The 20,679-nt window shown below is 47.1% G+C and overlaps 3 protein-coding genes across 3 annotated transcripts; 1 reads left to right on the plus strand and 2 right to left on the minus strand.

Moving 5' to 3' along the window:
- The first annotated feature begins 6,012 nt into the window (after positions 1-6,012).
- Positions 6,013-12,531, plus strand: DL1C (DYNAMIN-like 1C). Its single transcript, XM_087517611.1, has 16 exons — positions 6,013-6,297; positions 6,399-6,462; positions 6,546-6,650; positions 7,863-7,964; positions 8,167-8,217; positions 8,319-8,380; positions 8,721-8,811; positions 8,954-9,018; positions 9,279-9,473; positions 9,563-9,682; positions 9,837-9,907; positions 10,078-10,303; positions 10,797-10,847; positions 10,964-11,192; positions 11,791-11,930; positions 12,184-12,531. Exons 1-16 carry the CDS (start codon positions 6,163-6,165, stop codon positions 12,307-12,309), a joined length of 1,833 nt encoding a protein of 610 aa, XP_087373737.1. The 5' UTR covers positions 6,013-6,162; the 3' UTR covers positions 12,310-12,531.
- Positions 12,532-12,689: 158 nt separating this feature from the next.
- LOC125530829 (uncharacterized) lies at positions 12,690-13,430 on the minus strand. Its single transcript, XM_048695240.2, has 2 exons — positions 13,002-13,430; positions 12,690-12,916 (listed from the first exon to the last, which is right to left on the minus strand). The coding sequence occupies exons 1-2, from the start codon at positions 13,392-13,394 to the stop codon at positions 12,743-12,745; spliced, it is 567 nt and encodes a 188-aa protein (XP_048551197.2). The 5' UTR covers positions 13,395-13,430; the 3' UTR covers positions 12,690-12,742.
- Positions 13,431-13,695: 265 nt separating this feature from the next.
- Positions 13,696-20,230, minus strand: EMB1467 (NADH-ubiquinone dehydrogenase). The gene is made up of 5 exons (XM_048695238.2): positions 19,716-20,230; positions 19,214-19,460; positions 18,521-18,815; positions 15,457-15,831; positions 13,696-14,943 (listed from the first exon to the last, which is right to left on the minus strand). The coding sequence occupies exons 1-5, from the start codon at positions 20,131-20,133 to the stop codon at positions 14,044-14,046; spliced, it is 2,235 nt and encodes a 744-aa protein (XP_048551195.1). The 5' UTR covers positions 20,134-20,230; the 3' UTR covers positions 13,696-14,043.
- Between the last annotated feature and the right edge of the window lie 449 nt (positions 20,231-20,679).

Raw genomic sequence — 20,679 nt, forward strand, 5'->3', positions numbered from 1 at the left:
ATGTAGTGTATGCTACGAGGCGAATCTGCAAATTTTCATTGAAAAACATTGTTGTCCTGAAAAGCTTTTGTATCGTTTTTCTTTTGGATTTGGATGGGAATTTAGTAGCCTCCGTCGCCGGGGTTGATCCCCTTCCTTGGATCTTCCCTTCTCCGGCCGGTTGGGTGGCTGCTGTCTCGGCGGTCCGGTTTGGTTTGCCTGTGCGGCGGTCTCTGTGGCCGTCTTTTCTTTGCGCTTATGCTTCATTCAAGCATGTTGGGCTCTCCTGGTGTTGTTGGTTGTTGCTGTCATGGCGGTGCGTGTGCCCAGCTAGTGGTTCTGGTCGTGTTCTGCCTGGTGCTGCAGGTCCTGCTACGGATAGTCGTCGCTCCATGCCAGTTAGTGTGCTTGGGTTTCATCTCTGGTTGTGGGTGGTAGGCGTCGTTCTTGTTTGTTTGTTTGTTTGTGGTGATGAGGTTTTGGTTGTGCCATCTGCGGCGACTTAAGGGTTGTTTGTTTGTTTGTTTGTGGTGATGAGGTTTTGGTTGTGCCATCTGCGGCGACTTAAGGGTTGTTTGTTTGTTTGTTTATGGTGATGAGGTTTTGGTTGTGCCATCTGCGGCGACTTAAGGGTTGTTTGTTTGTTTGTTTGTGGTGATGAGGTTTTGGTTGTGCCATCTGCGGCGACTTAAGGGTCGTGCTGTCGTGCCATCAGTGGCGTTGCAGTGGTATTGTTTCATCTGTGGCGTCGTAATGGTGGTGCTGTCTTTGGTGTTGTAATCTCCTTCTTAATGAGTTACATGCTGCTCTCCTGCATGGTTTGAAATCTTGTAGCGTTGCCGTTAAGATGACACAATGGAATGTATCCTCGAATGAGGCTGACAATGCCAGAGGATGTATCCCTCAGTGGCTTAGTGTGATTGCGTCACGGGTATTCCTGGCAATGAGTATGATATACCGGACTTAAATGTCCGGGCTGACCGGCACCCCTCATATCTAATTCAAATTTTGGATGGATATGAGGAGGCCGAGCGCGCCCGCCACATCAGATCCGGCCCCACGCCGAGCCACCCTGACCCCACATATATTCGTCTCCATTCGCCCAACCCTAACCACTTCACTCGGCTCCGCTCCGCCCTTAAGCTCCCTTCCGACAATCTTTGGCCCTTTTCGGCATGACGGGCTACGGATCTGACTCCGAACACTCCGAATCCGTCCAGTGAGGTGTCATTTCATGCGGAATGGAGGAGGCTATGGACGTTCGCATTGCCCTCCACCTGCTTCCGGGAGGAGTGCTCAGATCTAGCGGGGCTGGAGGCTCGCGGTCCGTCAGCCGCCCCATCTCCGGTCCGCCGGCATATGAGTATTACAGGGACCGATGTGCCTGTCGTGGAAAGGAGAGGATGCAGGTGGCCGAGACCCTCCTCATTGCCGACATGGCGCAGGCGGAGGCGGCAGCGCGCGCTGCCGCAGAGGAGGAAGCCATCTGTGCCCACATCCTACAGAAAACGATAGAGGAGGAACAGGTTCCCGCCATGGACGGACTGCCCCCCTAAAGAGGAGAAGGAAGGCAGCGACGGGTCTTGGAGCTCCGGCGATGAGCAGATCTGACTTGATCCATATTACGTTTCCAAGCGCTACTTCCGCGTGAAAGATGGCAAGGACACCCAAAAGGGCAAGGACTGCCATGGATGATCTTTGTCCATAGCTAGTACTTTCTCCATCCCGAATTACTTGTCGCAGAACATCCATTTCTGCGACACGTAATTCCGGACAGTAGAATATGCCGATTTTTGGTTGTTCAATGGCATGTGCTGGTGTAACAGTCGAACGCTTTCTGTTGCATCCTGGATACTTTACGTTGCATGTGTTTGTATGGATTTAAGCTTTTCTAGTTGAAGTATCTGATTGTGCAAAGAAAAATTAAGGTGTGACCGGTCATTGTGCGTCCGCGGACATTTGAGATGCCAAATTTGATGTATCTGATTGTATATGCTCTAAAGCAGAGTTGACATGCACCAGATTTTCGGTGCATGGGACACTTTATATTGAACTGTTGCAAAAAGATGCTCAAAAGATTTGAATTTTTTTTGTTTTTTTACACCAATACACATGCATTGGTCTAATTACCTGTAGAATTTCGTTCAATAATGTGTTGTATTATGTGTTGCAAAAAAAGACAAAATTATATTGTTCAGGTGTCACTATGTGCCATTGCTCACGTGTCATTTTTCGAGATGATATGTTCTCTTTCTCAACTCACAACACGAAAGCAGAGCAGAGCGGGGCACACTTTTGTGAAGAATTTACAGAATAATTAATTAGATCACATTATTTGTATAGAACATACACACAAGTTTTTCACTTGCTTAGTTATTTTTTTTGGTAAATACGCAAAACTTGCGTATCATTGCATTGATAGAGCAAATTAGAATAAGTACATAAGACAGTACAACACATGGCACGAATGCATCCATGAGAAGGCATGAACATAAGACCTGTAGCAGAGAGACATGGGATGCTCAGCCCGGAGAAACGAAAAAACCCATAGCTAAACCACCAAGCCTAGGTAGGGGCAAACCGAACCGGCAAGACGTCGATCGTCTCTAGATCCAACACCTGGGACGCCTCGCGCAAGCAAAATGGCGCCTTCAAGAAGGGGAGCGATGTCGTGACGCCACCGCCACTCGATATGAAGAATCGGACCAAGGGTTTCCGCTGATGCTCGAAGAGGGGCACGGATAACGACCATGGCAGCGTCTCCAAGAAGGGAAACGACACTTGCCGGTGCCGCCACTGCCAACATCGGCGAGCCGAGTCAGGATTTCGCCCTGACATGAGTTTGAGAAATCCCATTGCCGCAGATTAGAGTCCGGAGATGAGGAAGTCGCTTCGCTGGTCGAGATCACCACCTTAGGAGGGGGGTGGTGGGATTGATGTTCCCTCCCATCCTTCGGATTTGGGCGGCTGCGGCGCTCCAACGTCGTTCACCTTCTTGAAGGCGCCGCCTTTGGACAATGGGAGGGCGGGCAATGATCTCGTGCAGGATGGTCAACCGTTGTTTGCAGTCGGTGTCTTCTTCATTGTTGCGCTACTCAATGGCAGGTGTGCCCCATGGCGTCGTGCATTTTCTTCTCTCCGCGTCTTCGATTATGCTTTCGTCCGGCTGCTTGGGTCATGTGTCGTGGTGTGCTTCGAAGGCGAGCGTCGCAATGGATGAGGTGTTTCACGAGGTGAGGTGCTGGTGCCTGTCGTCCTACCCTCTCGTTGTTCAATGTCCATGCATGCACGGGGGCAACTCCGCCATGCCGACGTTACGGCGCCCTACGAGCCAGGGCGAGAGGGTAGGTGTTGCCATCTTTGGCAGCGGAGACGAATGATGTGACGCCGGTGTGGCCTCGGAGTTTTGATGGCACATGGGCATCCTCGGGCGACAATTCACCTCCCTGGCTTTGTCTCCTCTTTGACAAGATTGCGGCGTCGACCGAAGGCACCGTCTGGTCAAACTTCCGAGTGTGGGCTTTACGATGTCCTGCTAGCTGGCTCTGTAGTTTCGTGTATCCTTTTACTGTTTTTTGTGTGTGTCTGTGTTGATGTTGTCGTGTGTGTTGTGTGGCGATCTGGTCTGTAAGGGTGTCATTGATTCAACGCTGGGCCTCGGCCTTGTTTCTAAAAAAAAATTATGCAAAGGGAAAAAAGGTGCGAGCAACCAAACGCGTTCTTATCGGCAGTAGTGATAGCCGTACTGTTTAACACAGCTGGCTAAAGTGTGTATGTTCTTATGGAGACTCTCGAAGCACTCGCTACCAACAGAGGACGTCCGTGCCCATCGACACATGTCGAATTCGAGTTCATGCGGAATATGTGGCGCGCCGGATTCATGGCGGCACTCCCTCCTCGAGTGTACAATATCCAGATGTACTTAGGCTCTCATTGATGAGGATCTGGGAAGTAAGCTAGCAGTGAACACTGAACCGAGTGCAAAGAATTGGCTTTTCTCACTACTAGAAACACTATCGCATGATCAATTTGTGCTAACTGCAGTTACCCTTTGGGCAATCTGGTCTTCTAGGAGGAAAGCCATCCATGAAGCTATATTTCAATCCCCACATGCAATACAATCGTTCATCTCTCAGTTTATTGCAGACTTGAACATTGTGCGGGCGAAACAGACAACGCAGCGAAGAGTGGCTAATGTGCAATCAGGAACCATTAATCGACCAAGAGCTCCTCCGGAAAATTTTGCTAAGATTCACGTGGACGCGGGTGTACATGCCCAAAGAGGTGGGTCGGCAACAGCGGTCTGCAGGGACAGCCACGGCAACTTTTTGGGAAGCTCAGCGCTAGTCGTGTATGGAGTCAGTGATCTAGCGACGTTGGAGGCGATAGCCTGACGGGAAGCTATATTCCTTGCTGAAGATCTTCATCTCCAAAGATTCATCATCTCTTCTGACTGCAAGCAGGTGGTGGAAGACATCATGAAAGGCAGCAATGATCTCCACGGAGCAATCATTCAAGAGATAAAATCTAGATCGGCCCCCTTTTCTTCTAACTTTATTTTTGAAAGTCGTAGTGTTAATGTCGAAACTCATAGGTTAGCAAAAATTGCTAGAAACCTAGCTCCGGGGCTTCATGTTTGGCTTGGCCAGCGACATGATCCAGTTTGTATCCCACCTTCTGTGGAATTTGATCAATAAAGTGGCTACATTTCTAAAAAAAGGACGCCGATAAATGCCACATGTGTGAGCGTTAGGGGGTCTGCCCACACATTTTGTGTGATGTATAAGAGGAACAGGCACACACCTACGTGTGAGCAAAACAAGTAATGTCCACACACCTTTTTTTTCCTACCGATCCCTCTCACACGCGTGCGTGTGGGCGGAATAGATAACGCCCACACGCTTCGTACGTCAGGTCTCGTACCTCGTGGTCCCGCACGCCCCGAGTGACAGTCACCGCGCGTCCCGCAGTTGCCATGGTCCAGACCCTCGTCCATGTTCGTTTAACTGTAGTTGCCATGTCGCTGAACTTCGGTTGCCATGTCGGACAACTACAGTTGCCATGGTTGCTCAACTGCAGTTGCCATGTATGCTCTGGTCTACTGCAGTTGCCATGATTTCAAAACTTTAGAAGTTGTCACCCACTAACACTAGGCAGTTGCCGTGTAGCACTACAAAAAAGGCATGGCAAAAAAATATATTCGGATAAAAGAGAGAGTTTGTCGTGTGCTCACAAGCACGCTAGGGCAGTTGCCATGAAAAGAGAAATAGTTGCCATCTGCTTGCGTGCACGCTAGGGCAGTTGCCATGTACCATGCAAAAACACATGGCAACTCGGATAAAAAAGAGTTGTCATCTGCTTACAAGCAAAACTAGGGCAGTTGCCATGTGCCCTGCAGAAACGCCAGCTTTGAGTGTGGGCGAGGAGACGAGCGTGTGGGCGAAGTGATAAACGCCCACACACCAGTTCACTCTGCGTGCGTGAAAACTGGTGTGTGGGCGAATTGTTAAACGCCCACACAACAGCCCCCCATGTGGTGAAAAAGAACGTGTGGGCGACCGAATGAATGCCCACACACTAGGTTAGTCCTACGTGACACACGAAAACTACTAGAACACGTCAAGATTCGTGCAAAATTGATTGGATGAGGATCCATGCGTGTGGGCGACGCCCGCACATTAGTGTTTTCGAAAAAAAAACACTGTTCCTGTTCGTGTGCCTCCGTCCCCACCGTTGATTTCAAACGCGAGGTGCGCCAATGCAGGCAAGTGCTGCTCACGCGTCACGCACCAGAAAGGTGGGCCCCACTGGCCAGCCGTCGGTCGCCCGGAGCTGGAGGCAGCAGCACAAAGCCGAGATCCAACGGCTCCGGCTCCCTGCTCCCGGTCCACCACAGACCCACCATCCACCACGTCCAACCGCCACGAACCTCCCGGCCCCACCCGCAGCCTCCCCACGCCGGCGCAGCAAGGCCCGGTCCACCCAGCTCGCGCCCCGCCCCCGAACCCACATATAACCTCCGCTTTTAAAATCCTTTTTAGCTTAACCCATTTTCTCGGTTCCTCCTCCCCCTCTCCCCACTCCGGCAAGCAGATCCCAACCGCCACCGCCACCGCGTCCCGCTCGCCGCCGGCGACCGCGCAGCGAGGGGGAGGGGCCGCGCGCGGCGAGGCCTCGCCCGAGATGGCGACGATGGGGAGCCTGATCGGGCTGGTGAACCGGATCCAGCAGGCGTGCACCGTGCTCGGCGACCACGGCGGCGGCGCCGGGGGCTCGCTCTGGGAGGCGCTCCCCTCCGTCGCCGTCGTCGGAGGCCAGGTACGCCCCCGCCCCCGCCCGCCCCCCAGATCCGCCGGCCCCGCGCCCAGATCTGCCCCCCGGGCCGCTCTCTCATTGCTTGCGTTTTCTGCTGCCTCCAGAGTTCCGGGAAGTCGTCGGTGCTCGAGAGCATTGTCGGGAGGGACTTCCTGCCCCGTGGATCTGGTAATCCCGCGCTGGATCGCCATTTCTTAAAAAAAAATAGTTGGTCCTGAGTCGCTGATTTGCGTTATTGTTGGCTTGACTAGGGATCGTGACGAGGAGGCCTCTGGTGCTGCAGCTGCACAAGACCGAGGGCGGCCAGGAGTACGCCGAGTTCCTCCACGCCCCGCGGAAGCGCTTCTCCGACTTTGGTAAGGGACCTATCTCCGCTGTGCTTGCTTGCTTCCAGCCCAGCAGCTTGCTTGGTTTCTTCAGTTCCAATTGTTGTTGTCAAAAGCTGTTCTCAATTGCAACAATAACCGACCCGAGAGAGAAACATATATAAGAAAGCATCCTACATTCCCTAACTATACTTGTTTCAATACATCTACAAATAAGTATAATTCAGTTAGCATACACCGCCCTACTATTTTCCCCCACTTTTGCATCAAAATATCCAACTGTTGAAATTGTAACCGACCCATGAGAGATGCATATAAGAAAGCATTCTGCATCACCTTATTATACTTAGTGCACTGAACTACATCTATCATGTGATCCATCTTCTGCAAATAAGTATACACTTAGCATAAACACTGCCCTACTATCAAATATATGTTCACAATTTTCATATCAAAATATTCAACTGTTGTGTCTATAAATGGGGAAAATATCATAGAAGCATACCACATGATCAAATATCTTTGTACGGTGTGAACTAAGGAGTAAATGACATTGTGGCCTACATCTCAGAAGTAATATTTGCCATTAACATTACATGCTTCTCACTATTGTAGTAATTGCAAACATATACTTGATTCCATAGGAACTAATGCCATTAGCATTACATGTTCTCACCAGTGTAATATTTGCCAATGACCAAGCATATATTTGGTGGTAAGAGTTTCATTTTGAAGCTGCAGTAGAATACTCAACAATGAAAGAAAATATATAGTGCTATAACACATCTAAGAATTATGCGCAGTGTATAAATATTAAATACTTTGAAGACCCATGCATTATGACAACAGGTAATCCCAATGGTACATGGTGAGCATGTAGTACTTTAGTTTTCCTCATGCAGCAAACTTAGTTATTTGTAGCGCTCAATCAAATGAATTACATTGCTTTATCTTTTCTTTAAGTACCATGAACAATAACTTCAATATAGAAAATTGGGCAATTTCATTTGTGGAAGAATTAACTGCATTAGTTTGTGAAAGCGTGTGAACCTGTTCATTGTTCCTGGCCGTTGTACTTGTTAAGTTCTGGGATGTTCACTGTTATTTAGCATGATAATCTCAATGTTTATTTGTTTTATTATTAGTGTAAGACATCAAAGCATATGTGATTACTGATCTGCCCTTTTGTTTGTTTGTATTGTGGTGATGTTAAGTTATTTTTTTGTTAAAACCTTAATGCAGCTGCTGTTAGGAAAGAGATTGCTGATGAAACTGATCGCATGACTGGAAAATCGAAAGCAATATCAAATGTTCCTATCCATTTGAGTATATATTCTCCACATGGTAAGACTTGGGTATTTGTTTAGATTTGTTGATGTGTATCTACTTCTCAAATTTATAGCCTTTTTTTAGCAAAATGTGTTCATGCTGCTGCACTATATTGCACATACTCCTAAAGATTTCTATGTGCTGATTAGATGTCTTAGTTTTTGTTATTTTATTTATACCTTCTGAACTAGCTTAATTTGGAACCTTTTTTGTGCAGTTGTTAACTTGACACTTATTGATCTTCCTGGACTGACAAAGGTTGCTGTAGGTAATGTTTCCCTTATTGACTTAGCTGCTTCTTCTTTGGTCAGGATAAAATTCTTTATTGCATTATTATATAACTATCCTAACTGCAACTATCTACTACAGAGGGGCAGCCAGAGTCTATTGTGCAAGATATTGAAAACATGGTCCGGACTTATGTTGACAAGGTAAAATAATCGCAGCTGTGGTTTGCTATACTGATTAGGCTAAAACATGAGTAATGCTTAGAACTGGCATAGCATAGCACGGAATATTCATGAAGTAAATGTAGCTCAAATAAACATGGTATTATAATGGTGCTGTCTCGGCATATTTTTCTCCCTTCTAGGATTGGTATAATAAATTAAGAACCAGTCTTAAGTTTGTATTCATTGTTGGTCTCTTGCTATATTTGTATCGCGAGTCCTGTTTTTATTTACATCATTACATGAGGCAAAGACGATTGACCATTTTGTTGGTTAAAATCTATAACTTTCTTGACCTCTTTTCTTTGTCTGGAAACTTCAGCCAAACTCTATTATATTAGCTATCTCTCCAGCAAACCAAGATATAGCAACATCAGATGCTATCAAGCTTGCTAAGGAAGTGGATCCTACAGGTGCAGTTTGAGTTTTGTTCCTGCAGCATTTCAAATCTACTTTGCATAAAACAAGAATTATAAATATACCTTTTGTCGTTATCATGCCATGGTAATCTGGCAAGTTTCTTTTCTTTCTTTTGACATCCCTTTCCATTTTCAGGTGAAAGGACCTTTGGAGTTGTAACAAAACTTGATTTGATGGACAAGGGTACCAATGCTATTGATGTATGTGGTCTTGCAATTGCTATGAACTCATCCTCGATGAGCATATCCTATGTTTTTAAGGCGACGCCTTACCCCCTTAGGGAGGGGGGGCGCTTTGGCGCCTAGGCGACGCCTAGGCGGGCGCTTTGGACGCCTAGGCGCCCAAAGCGGTCGATTTTCCAAAGCGGAGGGGAAGCGCTTCGACGCCTAGGCGTCGCCTTAGGGACGCTTTAAAAACATAGAGCATATCACTTAAACCTTCCTTTCTTAATTGACCCTAGGTACTCGAAGGGAGGTCATATCGCTTGCAGCACCCCTGGGTGGGCATTGTCAACCGTTCACAGGCTGATATCAACAAAAATGTTGACATGCTCGCAGCACGTCGCAAAGAACAAGAGTACTTTCAAAGTAGTCCTGATTATGGTCACTTGGCACATAAAATGGGTGCCGAGTATCTCGCTAAGCTTCTGTCACAGGTTAGGTCATTTGCTCTCTCTGTTAACTTTGCCAAAATTTCAATTTTGCATAAACTGTTTGCTGATGTATGTCCCATTTATTTATCCAGCATTTAGAGGCTGTGATCAAAGCCAAAATTCCAAGTATTATATCAATGATCAACAAGACAGTTGATGAAATTGAAGCTGAGTTGGATCGACTTGGTAGGCCAATTGGAGGTGACGCTGGGGTAAGAATTACCATAGTAGTAACATAAAAGCTGAAAAGTAATTTGCGCCACAGCTTGGAATGTTCATTTACAGTGATGTTAATGGCAAGCACATTCTAGATTCCAGAACAACTTTTATATAGCATTTCTCTCATACATTTAACATAATCGACAGGCACAATTGTATACGATATTGGACATGTGTCGCGCATTTGACCGTGTTTTTAAAGAGCACTTAGATGGCGGGTAAGATGTTCAACTAGCCATTTTGTACATGTGACTTTTTCCTTTGATAATGATGCCTTACATTTTGTACATGCTTCCTAGATATATGGTGAAGAAACTGCAAGCATGCTTTCCCTTTTTGTTTGGAAGAATGCTTCTAATAATTTACCTTTCTTTATCATTGTTACCAGTCGACCAGGTGGAGATCGCATTTATGGTGTCTTTGACCACCAGTTACCTGCAGCACTGAAAAAGCTTCCTTTCGATAAACATCTTTCGCTGCAAAATGTTCGGAAAGTCATTTCTGAGGCTGACGGTTACCAGCCCCATTTGATTGCCCCTGAGCAAGGTTATAGAAGGCTTATAGATAGTTCACTCAGCTACTTTAGGGGCCCAGCTGAAGCTTCAGTTGATGCGGTATAACTTTTTTATCCATGGCTCCCCTTAATGTTTAAGCAACTGGGTCATGTTTCAGTAACTGATATGTAAACATACCAACTTAACTACTTTTCTCATGTAGAGTCTAGGTTCTATCTTATGGTATTTATTCATTATAAAGTTAATTCAGGATATTGCTGGACTATGAGAAACTTCTGAAGTAGTATAATAGGGACATCTCAAGTACATACACAGAGATGTCATTTCATGTGATTATCTCGATTAATTCAAAGAGCAATTTATGGATGTGGTATGTGAAGTTACATAGCAGTGAACCATTATCTTGTCGAAGTAGGAATGGTTTAGTAAGTTTGTTGCATGTTCAAATGTGGAAGCAATGAGACTAGAGCGAGAGAGGAATTTTCACATTTCTCATTTTTGAAAAATAAAGGAGGATATCTGATAGCAATGCTTTTTGGGGAGCATAATTTTGTTAGCTACATGCACTTGCTGATGGTCTCATAATTTGCAGGTCCATTTGGTATTGAAGGAGCTAGTCCGGAGATCGATTGCAGCAACAGAGGTGAGTGTTATTTTTTTTTGGTGAACTTTGGTTATGGATGAGTGATTGCCAAACGTCACTCCTGCCTTGGACTGTTTCTCATTTCTTATATATCATGGCTACCTTGACTGTGCCAGGAATTAAAGCGTTTCCCAACGCTTCAATCAGATATAGCTGCAGCAGCAAATGAAAGCCTAGAAAGATTCCGTGAGGATGGCCGAAAGACAGTTATTCGTCTAGTTGACATGGAGGCCAGTTACCTAACCGTAGAGTTCTTCAGGAAACTTCCTACTGAACCAGACAAAGGAGCTAACAACAACACTCCGGCTAACGACAGATATCAGGACAACCATCTTAGAAGAATCGGTAAGTTACTATTCAATCCTTTCAAGGGACTACTGTTTTAGGATGAACACACCAAGGCAATGAAGTCCTCAAATGACAGATCAAACAAGTTCATGTGAATCAATTTTATATCCAGACAACCAATTAGCAGTAGCTGGTGGTACATCCAGCTTTAGGCCCTGTTTGCATTGCTTTAGGTTTCATGTGAAATTTCTGCCTTCCAAACAGCATGCGTTTCGCTATATCTATCTTCAGATCGCATATTAACTTCCTCAAAGCATCATCGTAGAATTGAGTATAGAAAGTATTGCATTAAACTACTCTTGATTCTCTCAATGGACAAATATTTTTTATTCTCTCAATTGACAAATATTTTTGAACGAACAGCAAAATGGAGGAAGTAGTAGTCAACCTTTGTTTAGGATCATGTAGTTTGTGCTGTGAAACCTAAGCGCTTGGAATAATTGCACATGATGAAGGACAAACTCGCCTATGCATCTTGATTCTAGTGTAGATAAACTATCCATGTTAACCGAGTCAATCACTATGTATACACCTTAACAGAGTCGACAGCAGTTTACAATATAGCAGTATTAATGATGCCGTCCCTTAATTTCAGGATCGAATGTATCATCTTACATCAACATGGTTTGCGATACATTGAGGAACACAATTCCGAAAGCCGTTGTGCATTGCCAAGTGAAGGAGGCAAAAAGAAACTTGCTCAACCGTTTCTATGCGCATGTAGGAAGCAAAGAGGTATGTTTTTGCTGACTACTTACTGAATCTACTATTTTCGCACATAAATACAGAGATGCATTTGATCTTCCACTTCTGTTTACCCACGCACCAGTCAGTGGGTAAATTGAAAAATTTCACCAGACTTTAATTTTGTGTATTTTGTAACCTTGTGTTGATTTGCATTTGCATAAGTATTATAGCAACCTCCTGGGCGTTGTACTAAAGCATCATTCTCATTTTCCCTCCATTTGTCCTTGTTTCCACAACACAGAAGAAACAGCTGAGCGCGATGCTGGACGAGGATCCCGCGTTGATGGAGAAGAGGGATTCCCTCGTGAAGAAGCTGGAGCTGTACAAGTCCGCGAGGAACGAGATCGACTCGGTTGCATGGAAATGATCTGATCTGATCCGATAGAGCGTTCGCGGCTGGAACAGATAGAACGTGTGTAGTAGAGATGCTCCATTCGTTTTGCATATGCTTTGTACACGGGCTTTGTTGCCGAGTGTTGTTTTGTGGCTACCACCGAGACATGGACAGACACCGTTGCTTCTTTGGCCATCCTTTGGCCTCCTGTATGATTCGTATCGATATTAATACAGATGATGTATTCTTTGTTCAGTTGATGCCTCCCCATGATCCTCCAGTGAGACAAATTTGTGTGTTTGTTCTACTCCATCCGATCCGAAATATAAGATGTTCTAACTTCCTTATGAATCAGATGTATATAGACGCATTTGTGTGTCTGTGCACTCATTTTAGTTCGCATGTAGTCCATATTGACATATCCAAAAACGTCTTGTGATTCAAAACAGAGGTGATACATGTTTGGCTATTGGAGTCGGCTCTTGAATTCTTCCCATGACAAATCCTTCTCGAGGTACTCGATGTTGTCGGGGTCGAACGGCCCCTTGACCACGTCGACGGACTGTATGACGGCCCTCTCCGGGAGCACGCTCATGGCCGGGTCCGGCGCCGTCCTCCCGCTCAGGCTCGACGAGAAGCCCTGCCACCACGCACAACAGCAACGCGCATCAGTGTAGAAGAAGCAACGCGCATCAGTGTGCGCTGGTCGATCGGTATCGGAGTACCTTGAAGACGAGCACGGACTCGAGCTCGCCGTCGACGGCGGCCGTGACGAGGAGGGCCACGTCGCGCGCCCCCTCGCTGTAGGTCTCCAGCCGCGCCATCTCCTCGTTGTGCCCGTACTCCTCCTCGTCCTCCTCTTCCTCGTACCTCACCCGCCTCCTGGCGCCGCACGCCCACCGGGCAGGGGCAGGGCCACCGGCAGTCGTGTGCCCGCGCGGCTGCCGCCGGAATAGGGACCGCGGCACCACTCGCCGGCGGTGGTGTTGGCGAAGCAGGAGGCACGGGCCGGTGGACTGCGAGATGCCGGTGGCAGTGACGCTGCTCATGATGCTGGGGCGCGGCGCGATGAGCCTTGGTTGGGAGGATAAGGCGCGGTTTTGTTTGGTCGCATTCATTCGCAGTATTATTAGCACAAGGAGCTTCACCTTGGCTTTCTGCTGCCATGGACGAGATGTATCATCATTACGCAGATCAGAAATTTTGTTAGCTGCTACTCCCTCCGTTCGGAATTACTTGTCGCAGAAATGGATGCATCTAGATGTATTTTAGTTCTAGATACACCCATATCCGAGACAAGTAGGGAGTACGTACCAATGAAAACCAATCAGCCAAACAAGCACCACGGCAAAACATGCAAGCTAATGATCCAAGGAAGAGAACGGGAGATCCAAAACTATGTGCCATTCAACACACCAGTGAATGATAAAATGGGGTATACCTTAATTTGCACATACAGCTACATTCGCCTGCACCCTGGAACCGTGAAACGAGCAGGCGAAAACCCAAATACAACAAAATTATTTGCTTGCGGCTGCCGTCTAATTCAAAAGGACAAAACAAGCTTATTAAGTATGCTCCGCTTCTCACACGTTACAGAAAAATGCACTGCTTTCAAGTTTCGCTGCTCCTCGGATCTAGCTAGGGTAGAGGCAGTCCAAATTTATACTCCCAAGCAACAACTGGTGAGTGAAATGGAAAAAGCAACTAAAATCTCGTATGCCGATGATTTAACTTCTTCAAGGGGGCGTAACATAGAGTAGGACCTCACTTCTTCAACAAGGTTGCGCTGCACTGAGCCATGATCTTGGAAGCCCGTGTGATCGCGTCGGTCATGTAGAAGTTCTCCACGGCAGCTTTGAATGGAGCCGGGCTCACTTGCTGCTTCACCGGAGGCTTCACCTCGGCAGAGATCACGGATGGCTCCCTCTCGTCGACGCGCACAAGATTTGGGGCCACCATACTAATTCGGCTCCTCACAGCAGCGACGCTGTCGTAAGGCAGTGGAGCCCCGGCCACCTCGGAAAGAGCACGGACGATCTTCCAGTCATCCCTAGCATCACCAACTGTAGGCACAGCTGGGATGGTCCACTGGGTGCAACCCTCAGTGTTCTCGTAGGTGCCTTCTTTCTCACTAAATGCTGAGGATGGCAGAATAACATTGGCCCTGTACACGGCCTTGTCACCATGGTGCCCCTGGTAAACAACAAATGCATCCGCTGGAAGGTTGTCCAAGTTCACATCATCGGCTCCCATCAGGTAAAGGAACTTTGCAGACTTGACGCTCTCGGTAGGATTAGCGACGAGGCCCAGATCAAGAGCTGCGGCCTGTGCAGCATGGAGCAATAGGACATTAAGCCCGTTCCAGTCTGGTCTCGTCACATTGAACTTCTTGGCTACGGTTTCAATTGTTGAGAACACAGCACCTTGGTCTTCTCGTTCAAATAACCCAGCTCCAGCGATGATTACTGGGTTCTTTGCAGACTTCAGTATTGAACAGAAAGGATGTCGGCCCTCGGCGATCTCGACAAGGGTATCTGGCCCTGTGCCAAGATGCCAAGTGTCATAGTTGAAGTCTGCTGGAGGACCAATGTAGCCCACCTTTGCTTGTGTTGCTCTAACAGTCTTCTGAATCCTTGCGTTCACCATAGCAGCTTCCACCCTTGGCTGTTTTATGGAGGCAAACAAAAAATGTTACTCAGAATAGTTGGATGACCGAAAAGAAGGGGTGACAAAAGATATGAAGGACAAACAGCACATCTCAATTCCCTTGGTCTCACAAGTTGGATATTACTCACAAATAAATTCGTCTACTTAATGGTGGTTCATTGCTACGATACGCTTGAAGAAAGTAACCGCAATTCTTTAGAAACATCAGCTGCATTATTACTAGTATACTACTAGCTATTGAAAAGAAAAACACCACTAGCAATGGTATATAATTAGAGGTTACTTTGTGCTCAACATGTTATGTTGTGATGTGTCATGGAATATTTCTATTACGGGGTTGTTTTTATAAACTCTAGCAAGATATTGCCGCAATGGCTCTAAAAGATGCTTTCAAGCAGTTGCACATCCAAGAACAGAGGATTATACACTACCAGAACACCAAACTAAGCATATTGTTAGATAAGGAAAGCAACTGAGAAATGATCATGAGCAAGAAAACCAGAGTTTTACCTGTGTGCCAACCAAAAGGAAGACATCAGCTTTCTCAAGACCAGCAATGCTAGTATTCATTAGGTAGTTTGATCGAATATCTGCTGGTGGATTCGGGCCATTCCCCTCACAGAGCACCTTATCCGAACCCATTTTATTAATAAAATCTTTCAGCGCCATCATGGATTCTGCATCAGAAAGTTTGCCAGCGACTCCAGTAATTTCTTCTGGCTTGACTTGATTCAAAACCTCAGCAACAACCGCAATAGCATCACGCCATGTCACTGCCTTGAACCTGCCATCAGGACCACGAATCATAGGGTCGTTTAGTCTTTGCCTCTTCAAACCATCATAACAAAACCGTGTTTTGTCAGATATCCATTCTTCGTTGATATCCTGCAATGATAAAAAAAATGCTCAATCGGGTATTCATTTTCATAGCAAATAAATTAGCAGGCTAAGGATGGAAGGCTCGGTCAACTAGCCATTCCTTAAGCAAACTACATAGCAAAAGTATGAAAGAGCACTTTAAATTATGTTATATTGTATTCTCACAGTAAACCAACATTTACTTCCATCTATTTTAGGTCCAGAATCAGGAAGATCATTAATGTGAAGCAAACAATGTTTTCGAGTCGACGAGTCGTTCTGAGGTAGCGACTCTTGACTAGTCGTGAGTTAAGCAATAGGTACAGGGGAGGAGCAGCACCAAGCCAGCAACCAGGGGAGGAGGGGAGCAGCAGCAACCAGCTTGCGGCGGCAACGGCCGGCAGGACTGTGGGGCTGCGGCGCCGGCCAAGGGGCAAGGGAGAGGGTCGTAGGATAGGTTTCAATTGGGGGGAAACTAGTCTCGATCTAGGTTTCACTGGGGGATTGGGCAAGCAAATAGAAAAAAATATGACAGGTGGGACCAGCTTTTAGTCATTCGACTCAAAAACCTGGACTAGTCGAGACTAGTCGATCAAGTCACACGACTCAGCCAATGATTTGAGTCGACATGTTGAGTCGACTTTCAGTTATGACTCGTTGACTAGTCACAACTGGTCGTTCGACTCAAAAACAGTGGAAGCAAATAAGATACGCTATGACAAATGCATTCAGTTGCGATATGACCCTGCAAGAAGAACAAATGCTGGGAGCACTGTCAAGCTACTAATATTACAAAATATACCAAGGTAACATGTCACTGTATGGGAGAGGCAGCATTGGTAATCTAAAAAGCACGGACACGGCTGGAAGTGCCGAACTACCTTTCTGATACAGCGGGATACGGGGATACGCCAGGATTCGCAAACTTTGCAGTATCCCCGAATTTCGATTTAAAAAAAGAAAAGAAAAAACACAGGGATACGCCGGACACGTGCGGGATACATTTGGGACACGGCCTGGCCCAAAACAGCCTCGGTCCAACCCAGTATACCTATCCTATTTGCAGGAACTCCCGCACGCTATCGTCTCAAGGACGAGCTGCTCCCTCCCAGCCTCCCAGGTCGCACTGGAACGCGCTGCCAGCCTCCTGGATTGAAGCCGCCGTCGGCGACGCCTGGATTCGACCGGCGACCGCTGGTGCTACCCGCAGCCTCGCAGGTAACCCAGCAGCCTCTCCCCTCTCCTCTTTCCTCAACCTCTTCCTCTTTTATTCTTCAGATTTGTTTGTGCTGCTGGATATTGCTTGCTGGTGCTGCCGCTTATGCTGGTGCTTGAGGATGGCAATGGGTAGGGTATGGGGCGGGTTGAGCAATACCATACCCATACCCGTGTAGTCAATGGGTACAAAATTATACCCATACCCGTACCCATGGGTACGAAACTTTACCCGTACCCATTGGGTACCCAACGGGTAGACCAGACGGTCACAAGTTATTCACAATTTTACATTCATTTATAACACATTTGACAAAAAACATTGATCACAACTCAAGAATAGATAGTTGAGTACATGACAATTATGTCAGTTCAAATTGACAATTGGTGACAACGTTAACATAGGTTCACAAGCTGACGACACAACTTTAACATAGTTACGCATGTGAATCATGGGTAAGGTTCACATGTTAGTATAAACGGGTAGGGTATGGGTATATCCATGAGTAAAAGGTTATACTTGTGCCCTACCCATAACTTAACAGGTAGGGTATGGATACTACCCGTGGGTATAAAATTGTGCCCATACCCTGCCCATGTAGGTATGGTATCCGCGGGTACCCGTACTCATGGGTAAAATTGCCATCCTAGTGGTGCTGCCGCTTATGCTGGTGCTGCTGCTGCTCATGCTTGTATTGTCTTCCAACTATGTCTTGTCTTCTAATCTTCTTTAATGTTTGTGTTTGATGTGTTTTGCAAGATGGATGCAGCTTGCAATGACGACATGACATGGGGGAATGAGGATCAATAAAGCACTCACCAAATGGGGCACTATTCTCTATTCTGGTCTCTTTCTCATTAATTTTCTGTCTTAAATGTATATTACATGGCATATTTTTATTTTATTTTATATATACTCGCTGTATCCCCGAATGGCTGTTTTTGAAAACTGTCGTATCCCCGTATGCGTATCCCCGTATGCGTATCCCCGTCTTTCCGTCCCCGTGACCGTGCTTTTTAATTGGTAATGATACAACGGTTTAACTGTTAAGTAACAGTTTAATGCATATGGAGCAGTTAACCTAATAATTTAAGCACACAGTAATTTGGATGTTCATTTAACAACATTGAACAATCTTTCGACAAGAGTTATGGATGCTATTCTGAGAAAGCATAACAGAAATTTCCGTAATGACCATATTGTAACATTTATAATGTTCCCAAAAACATAAGCACTAGAAGGGCAGGAGCTATCGCCTAGCACCTAGTTACTGATTACATGGGCAAGACAGTCGCACTTAAGGTAGGAGGGTGGTGCCTAATGCCTACAAGCCTTCTTCATACGCTAGGCAAACCTTTTACGACAGACTTAGCATATGTTATGGCTTCTGGGGGTTCACAACATGGTTAATAAGTTAATATAGTAATATTACCATGAAGTATCAGGCAGTATGACCATACGAAACAGGCAAAATTACAAAGAAGCAGAGAATAAGCAAACCTCATTGAGACGAGGAACAATGCGCATAACTTCAGGACCTCTACTGTCAACACGTATGTTGGACCCTACTGCATCAGTAACATCAATAGTCTCAGTGCCCTTCATCTCCCAGTTCCTAGCTTTAAATGCAAATGGCTTGGATGTAAGAGCTCCAACAGGGCAGATATCAATAACGTTTCCAGATAGTTCACTTGTCATTAGTTTCCCCACATATGTTCCGATTTCTTCACCACTGCCACGGCCTAACATACCCAGGTCCTGAACACCAGCAACCTCAGATGCAAACCTGACACACCTGTAAGGTGAGAGCAATTTGAAAATTACATATTAGCAAAAGGTAAAGGTAAACTAGAGCTTGCACAGGTAGCTAAACTATTTCGCACAAAGGATGATGCGTTACTGCAATAATAATGTCAATAAACAATACATGACAACATAAATGTGACTGCACAATGACAACACGAACTAAGAACCAGTACAATTATTCATACTGAAGCACATGAATATATTAGGAGGAACGTTCTCCTCTACCAGTTGTTAACCTTAATAAGTTTTCTCGATAAGCTCTTAACCTAACAATGCTAGAAAGATGGATCACCTACATTAGTGGAAGCATAGAGAAACCGGATATGCATGAATTTACTTAAAAGTGAATACTCATAAACATTGACCAAGAAGCACCAAAAACATCACCTTGTGCACTGGATGCAACGGGTCATCACCGTCTTCACCAAGGGGCCCAAATTCTTATCCACAACCGACCGCTTCATGTCGGTGAAACGACCACGGTCAGCCCCAAAGGCCATGGACTGATCCTGGAGGTCGCACTCCCCGCCCTGGTCACAGATTGGGCAATCCAGCGGATGGTTCATCAACAGGAACTCCATGACACCCTCCCTTGCCTTCTTGGCAATTGGTGTGTTCGTCTTAATCTTCATCCCTAATCCAACAAATAAGGCACTCCAAGGTCAGGAACCCCCGCAAATCTCACAAGAAATCACACACACTAGACGATCATTCAGTACCCCAACAACAATTAACTAGGTCGATATTTCTAGCCTCTACAACCATTACTGATTAAACGAAATGTGCGTGAGGACCCTAAGGCGCTGATTGTCTAGGAGCTGAATGGATCTGAGAGGCCGATGCGAATATAACACGCTGAAAGAAGAAACAAAATGGGGGGACGGCTGACCTGGGAGGGCGGGCATGGCGCAGGAGGCGACGGGCTTGGGCGACTTCTCGACCTCGACGAGGCACATGCGGCAGTTGCCGGCGATGGAGAGGCGGCTGTGGTAGCAGAAGCGCGGGATGTCGACGCCGGCGACCTCGCAGGCCTGGAGCACGGAGAAGCCCTTGGGGATCCGCACGGCGTGCCCGTCGACGAACACCTCGAGCGCGTCCTCCGGGTTGGGCGGCAGCTCGACGCGGGCGCCCCCGACGGGCTCCCGCGGCGGCGGCAGCTCCGGGTCGGCGGGCGCCACGGCCGCGCCGGCCTCGGGCGAGCCCGCGGCGGACGTCGACGAGATCCAGCGGCAGGAGACGCCCGCCGCGGGGCCGCGCGACGGCAGGTACGGCTTCGAGTGGCGGAGCGCCCGCGCGAGGAAGGACATGGCGTCGGCGGCGGCGGGCGGCGGCGACGGCGAGGCGATTGGATCGCGCGGAGGCGGGGAGACCGTGTGCCCGTTGGCTGGTGTGGGTGGTGGAGATGGGGGCGAGGTGTCTCGACGAAATGGAGGCTGCGCGCACCGACCGTCTCTATGACGGGTGGGGTCGGGGGAGCTGGGCCCACGGGCAGTGAGACGGGGGGTTCGTGGGGGTGGGGAGGCCGCGTGGGCGTGGCAGTTTGTGCAGTGTGGTGTGTGGGGGGTTCCTGGATGGACGCGGTGTACACGGGTAGACGGTGAATGGCTGGACGGGGGACCGTTGTGCTGTGGGTGTAGTCCACGGGTGTATGTGGTCCACATGAACACGCGATGGATTTTGTGAGTGTGGGTTCGCCACTCACCTGTGCTTTCCACACGCCCAGGAGAGTTTTGGTCTTCCGAATTTGGTTCAACGAGAGCAATGTTCAAACTAACAAAAACTAGTTGCATGTTTGTGCCTTGGTTGTGCCTTGGTCTTCCGAATTTGCATGTTAAGACTTAAGACATTGATTG

This window comes from Triticum urartu, chromosome 4A (assembly GCF_056163025.1).
Source record: "Triticum urartu cultivar PI428250 chromosome 4A, HENAU_Tu73, whole genome shotgun sequence".
Taxonomy (NCBI): domain Eukaryota; kingdom Viridiplantae; phylum Streptophyta; class Magnoliopsida; order Poales; family Poaceae; genus Triticum; species Triticum urartu.

Coding starts and splice junctions, on each gene's coding strand:
- DL1C (XM_087517611.1), top strand. CDS start 6,163: ATGGCGACGATGGGGAGCCTGATCGGGCTGGTGAACCGGATCCAGCAG. Junction 7,965..8,166: donor GAGTATATATTCTCCACATG/GTAAGACTTGGG, acceptor TTTTTTGTGCAG/TTGTTAACTTGACACTTATT. Junction 8,218..8,318: donor ACTGACAAAGGTTGCTGTAG/GTAATGTTTCCC, acceptor TATCTACTACAG/AGGGGCAGCCAGAGTCTATT.
- LOC125530829 (XM_048695240.2), bottom strand. CDS start 13,394: ATGAATGCGACCAAACAAAACCGCGCCTTATCCTCCCAACCAAGGCTC. Junction 12,917..13,001: donor AGTCCGTGCTCGTCTTCAAG/GTACTCCGATAC, acceptor GCGTGGTGGCAG/GGCTTCTCGTCGAGCCTGAG.
- EMB1467 (XM_048695238.2), bottom strand. CDS start 20,133: ATGTCCTTCCTCGCGCGGGCGCTCCGCCACTCGAAGCCGTACCTGCCG. Junction 19,461..19,715: donor CGCCATGCCCGCCCTCCCAG/GTCAGCCGTCCC, acceptor TTGTTGGATTAG/GGATGAAGATTAAGACGAAC. Junction 15,832..18,520: donor TTGTTCCTCGTCTCAATGAG/GTTTGCTTATTC, acceptor TTATCATTGCAG/GATATCAACGAAGAATGGAT.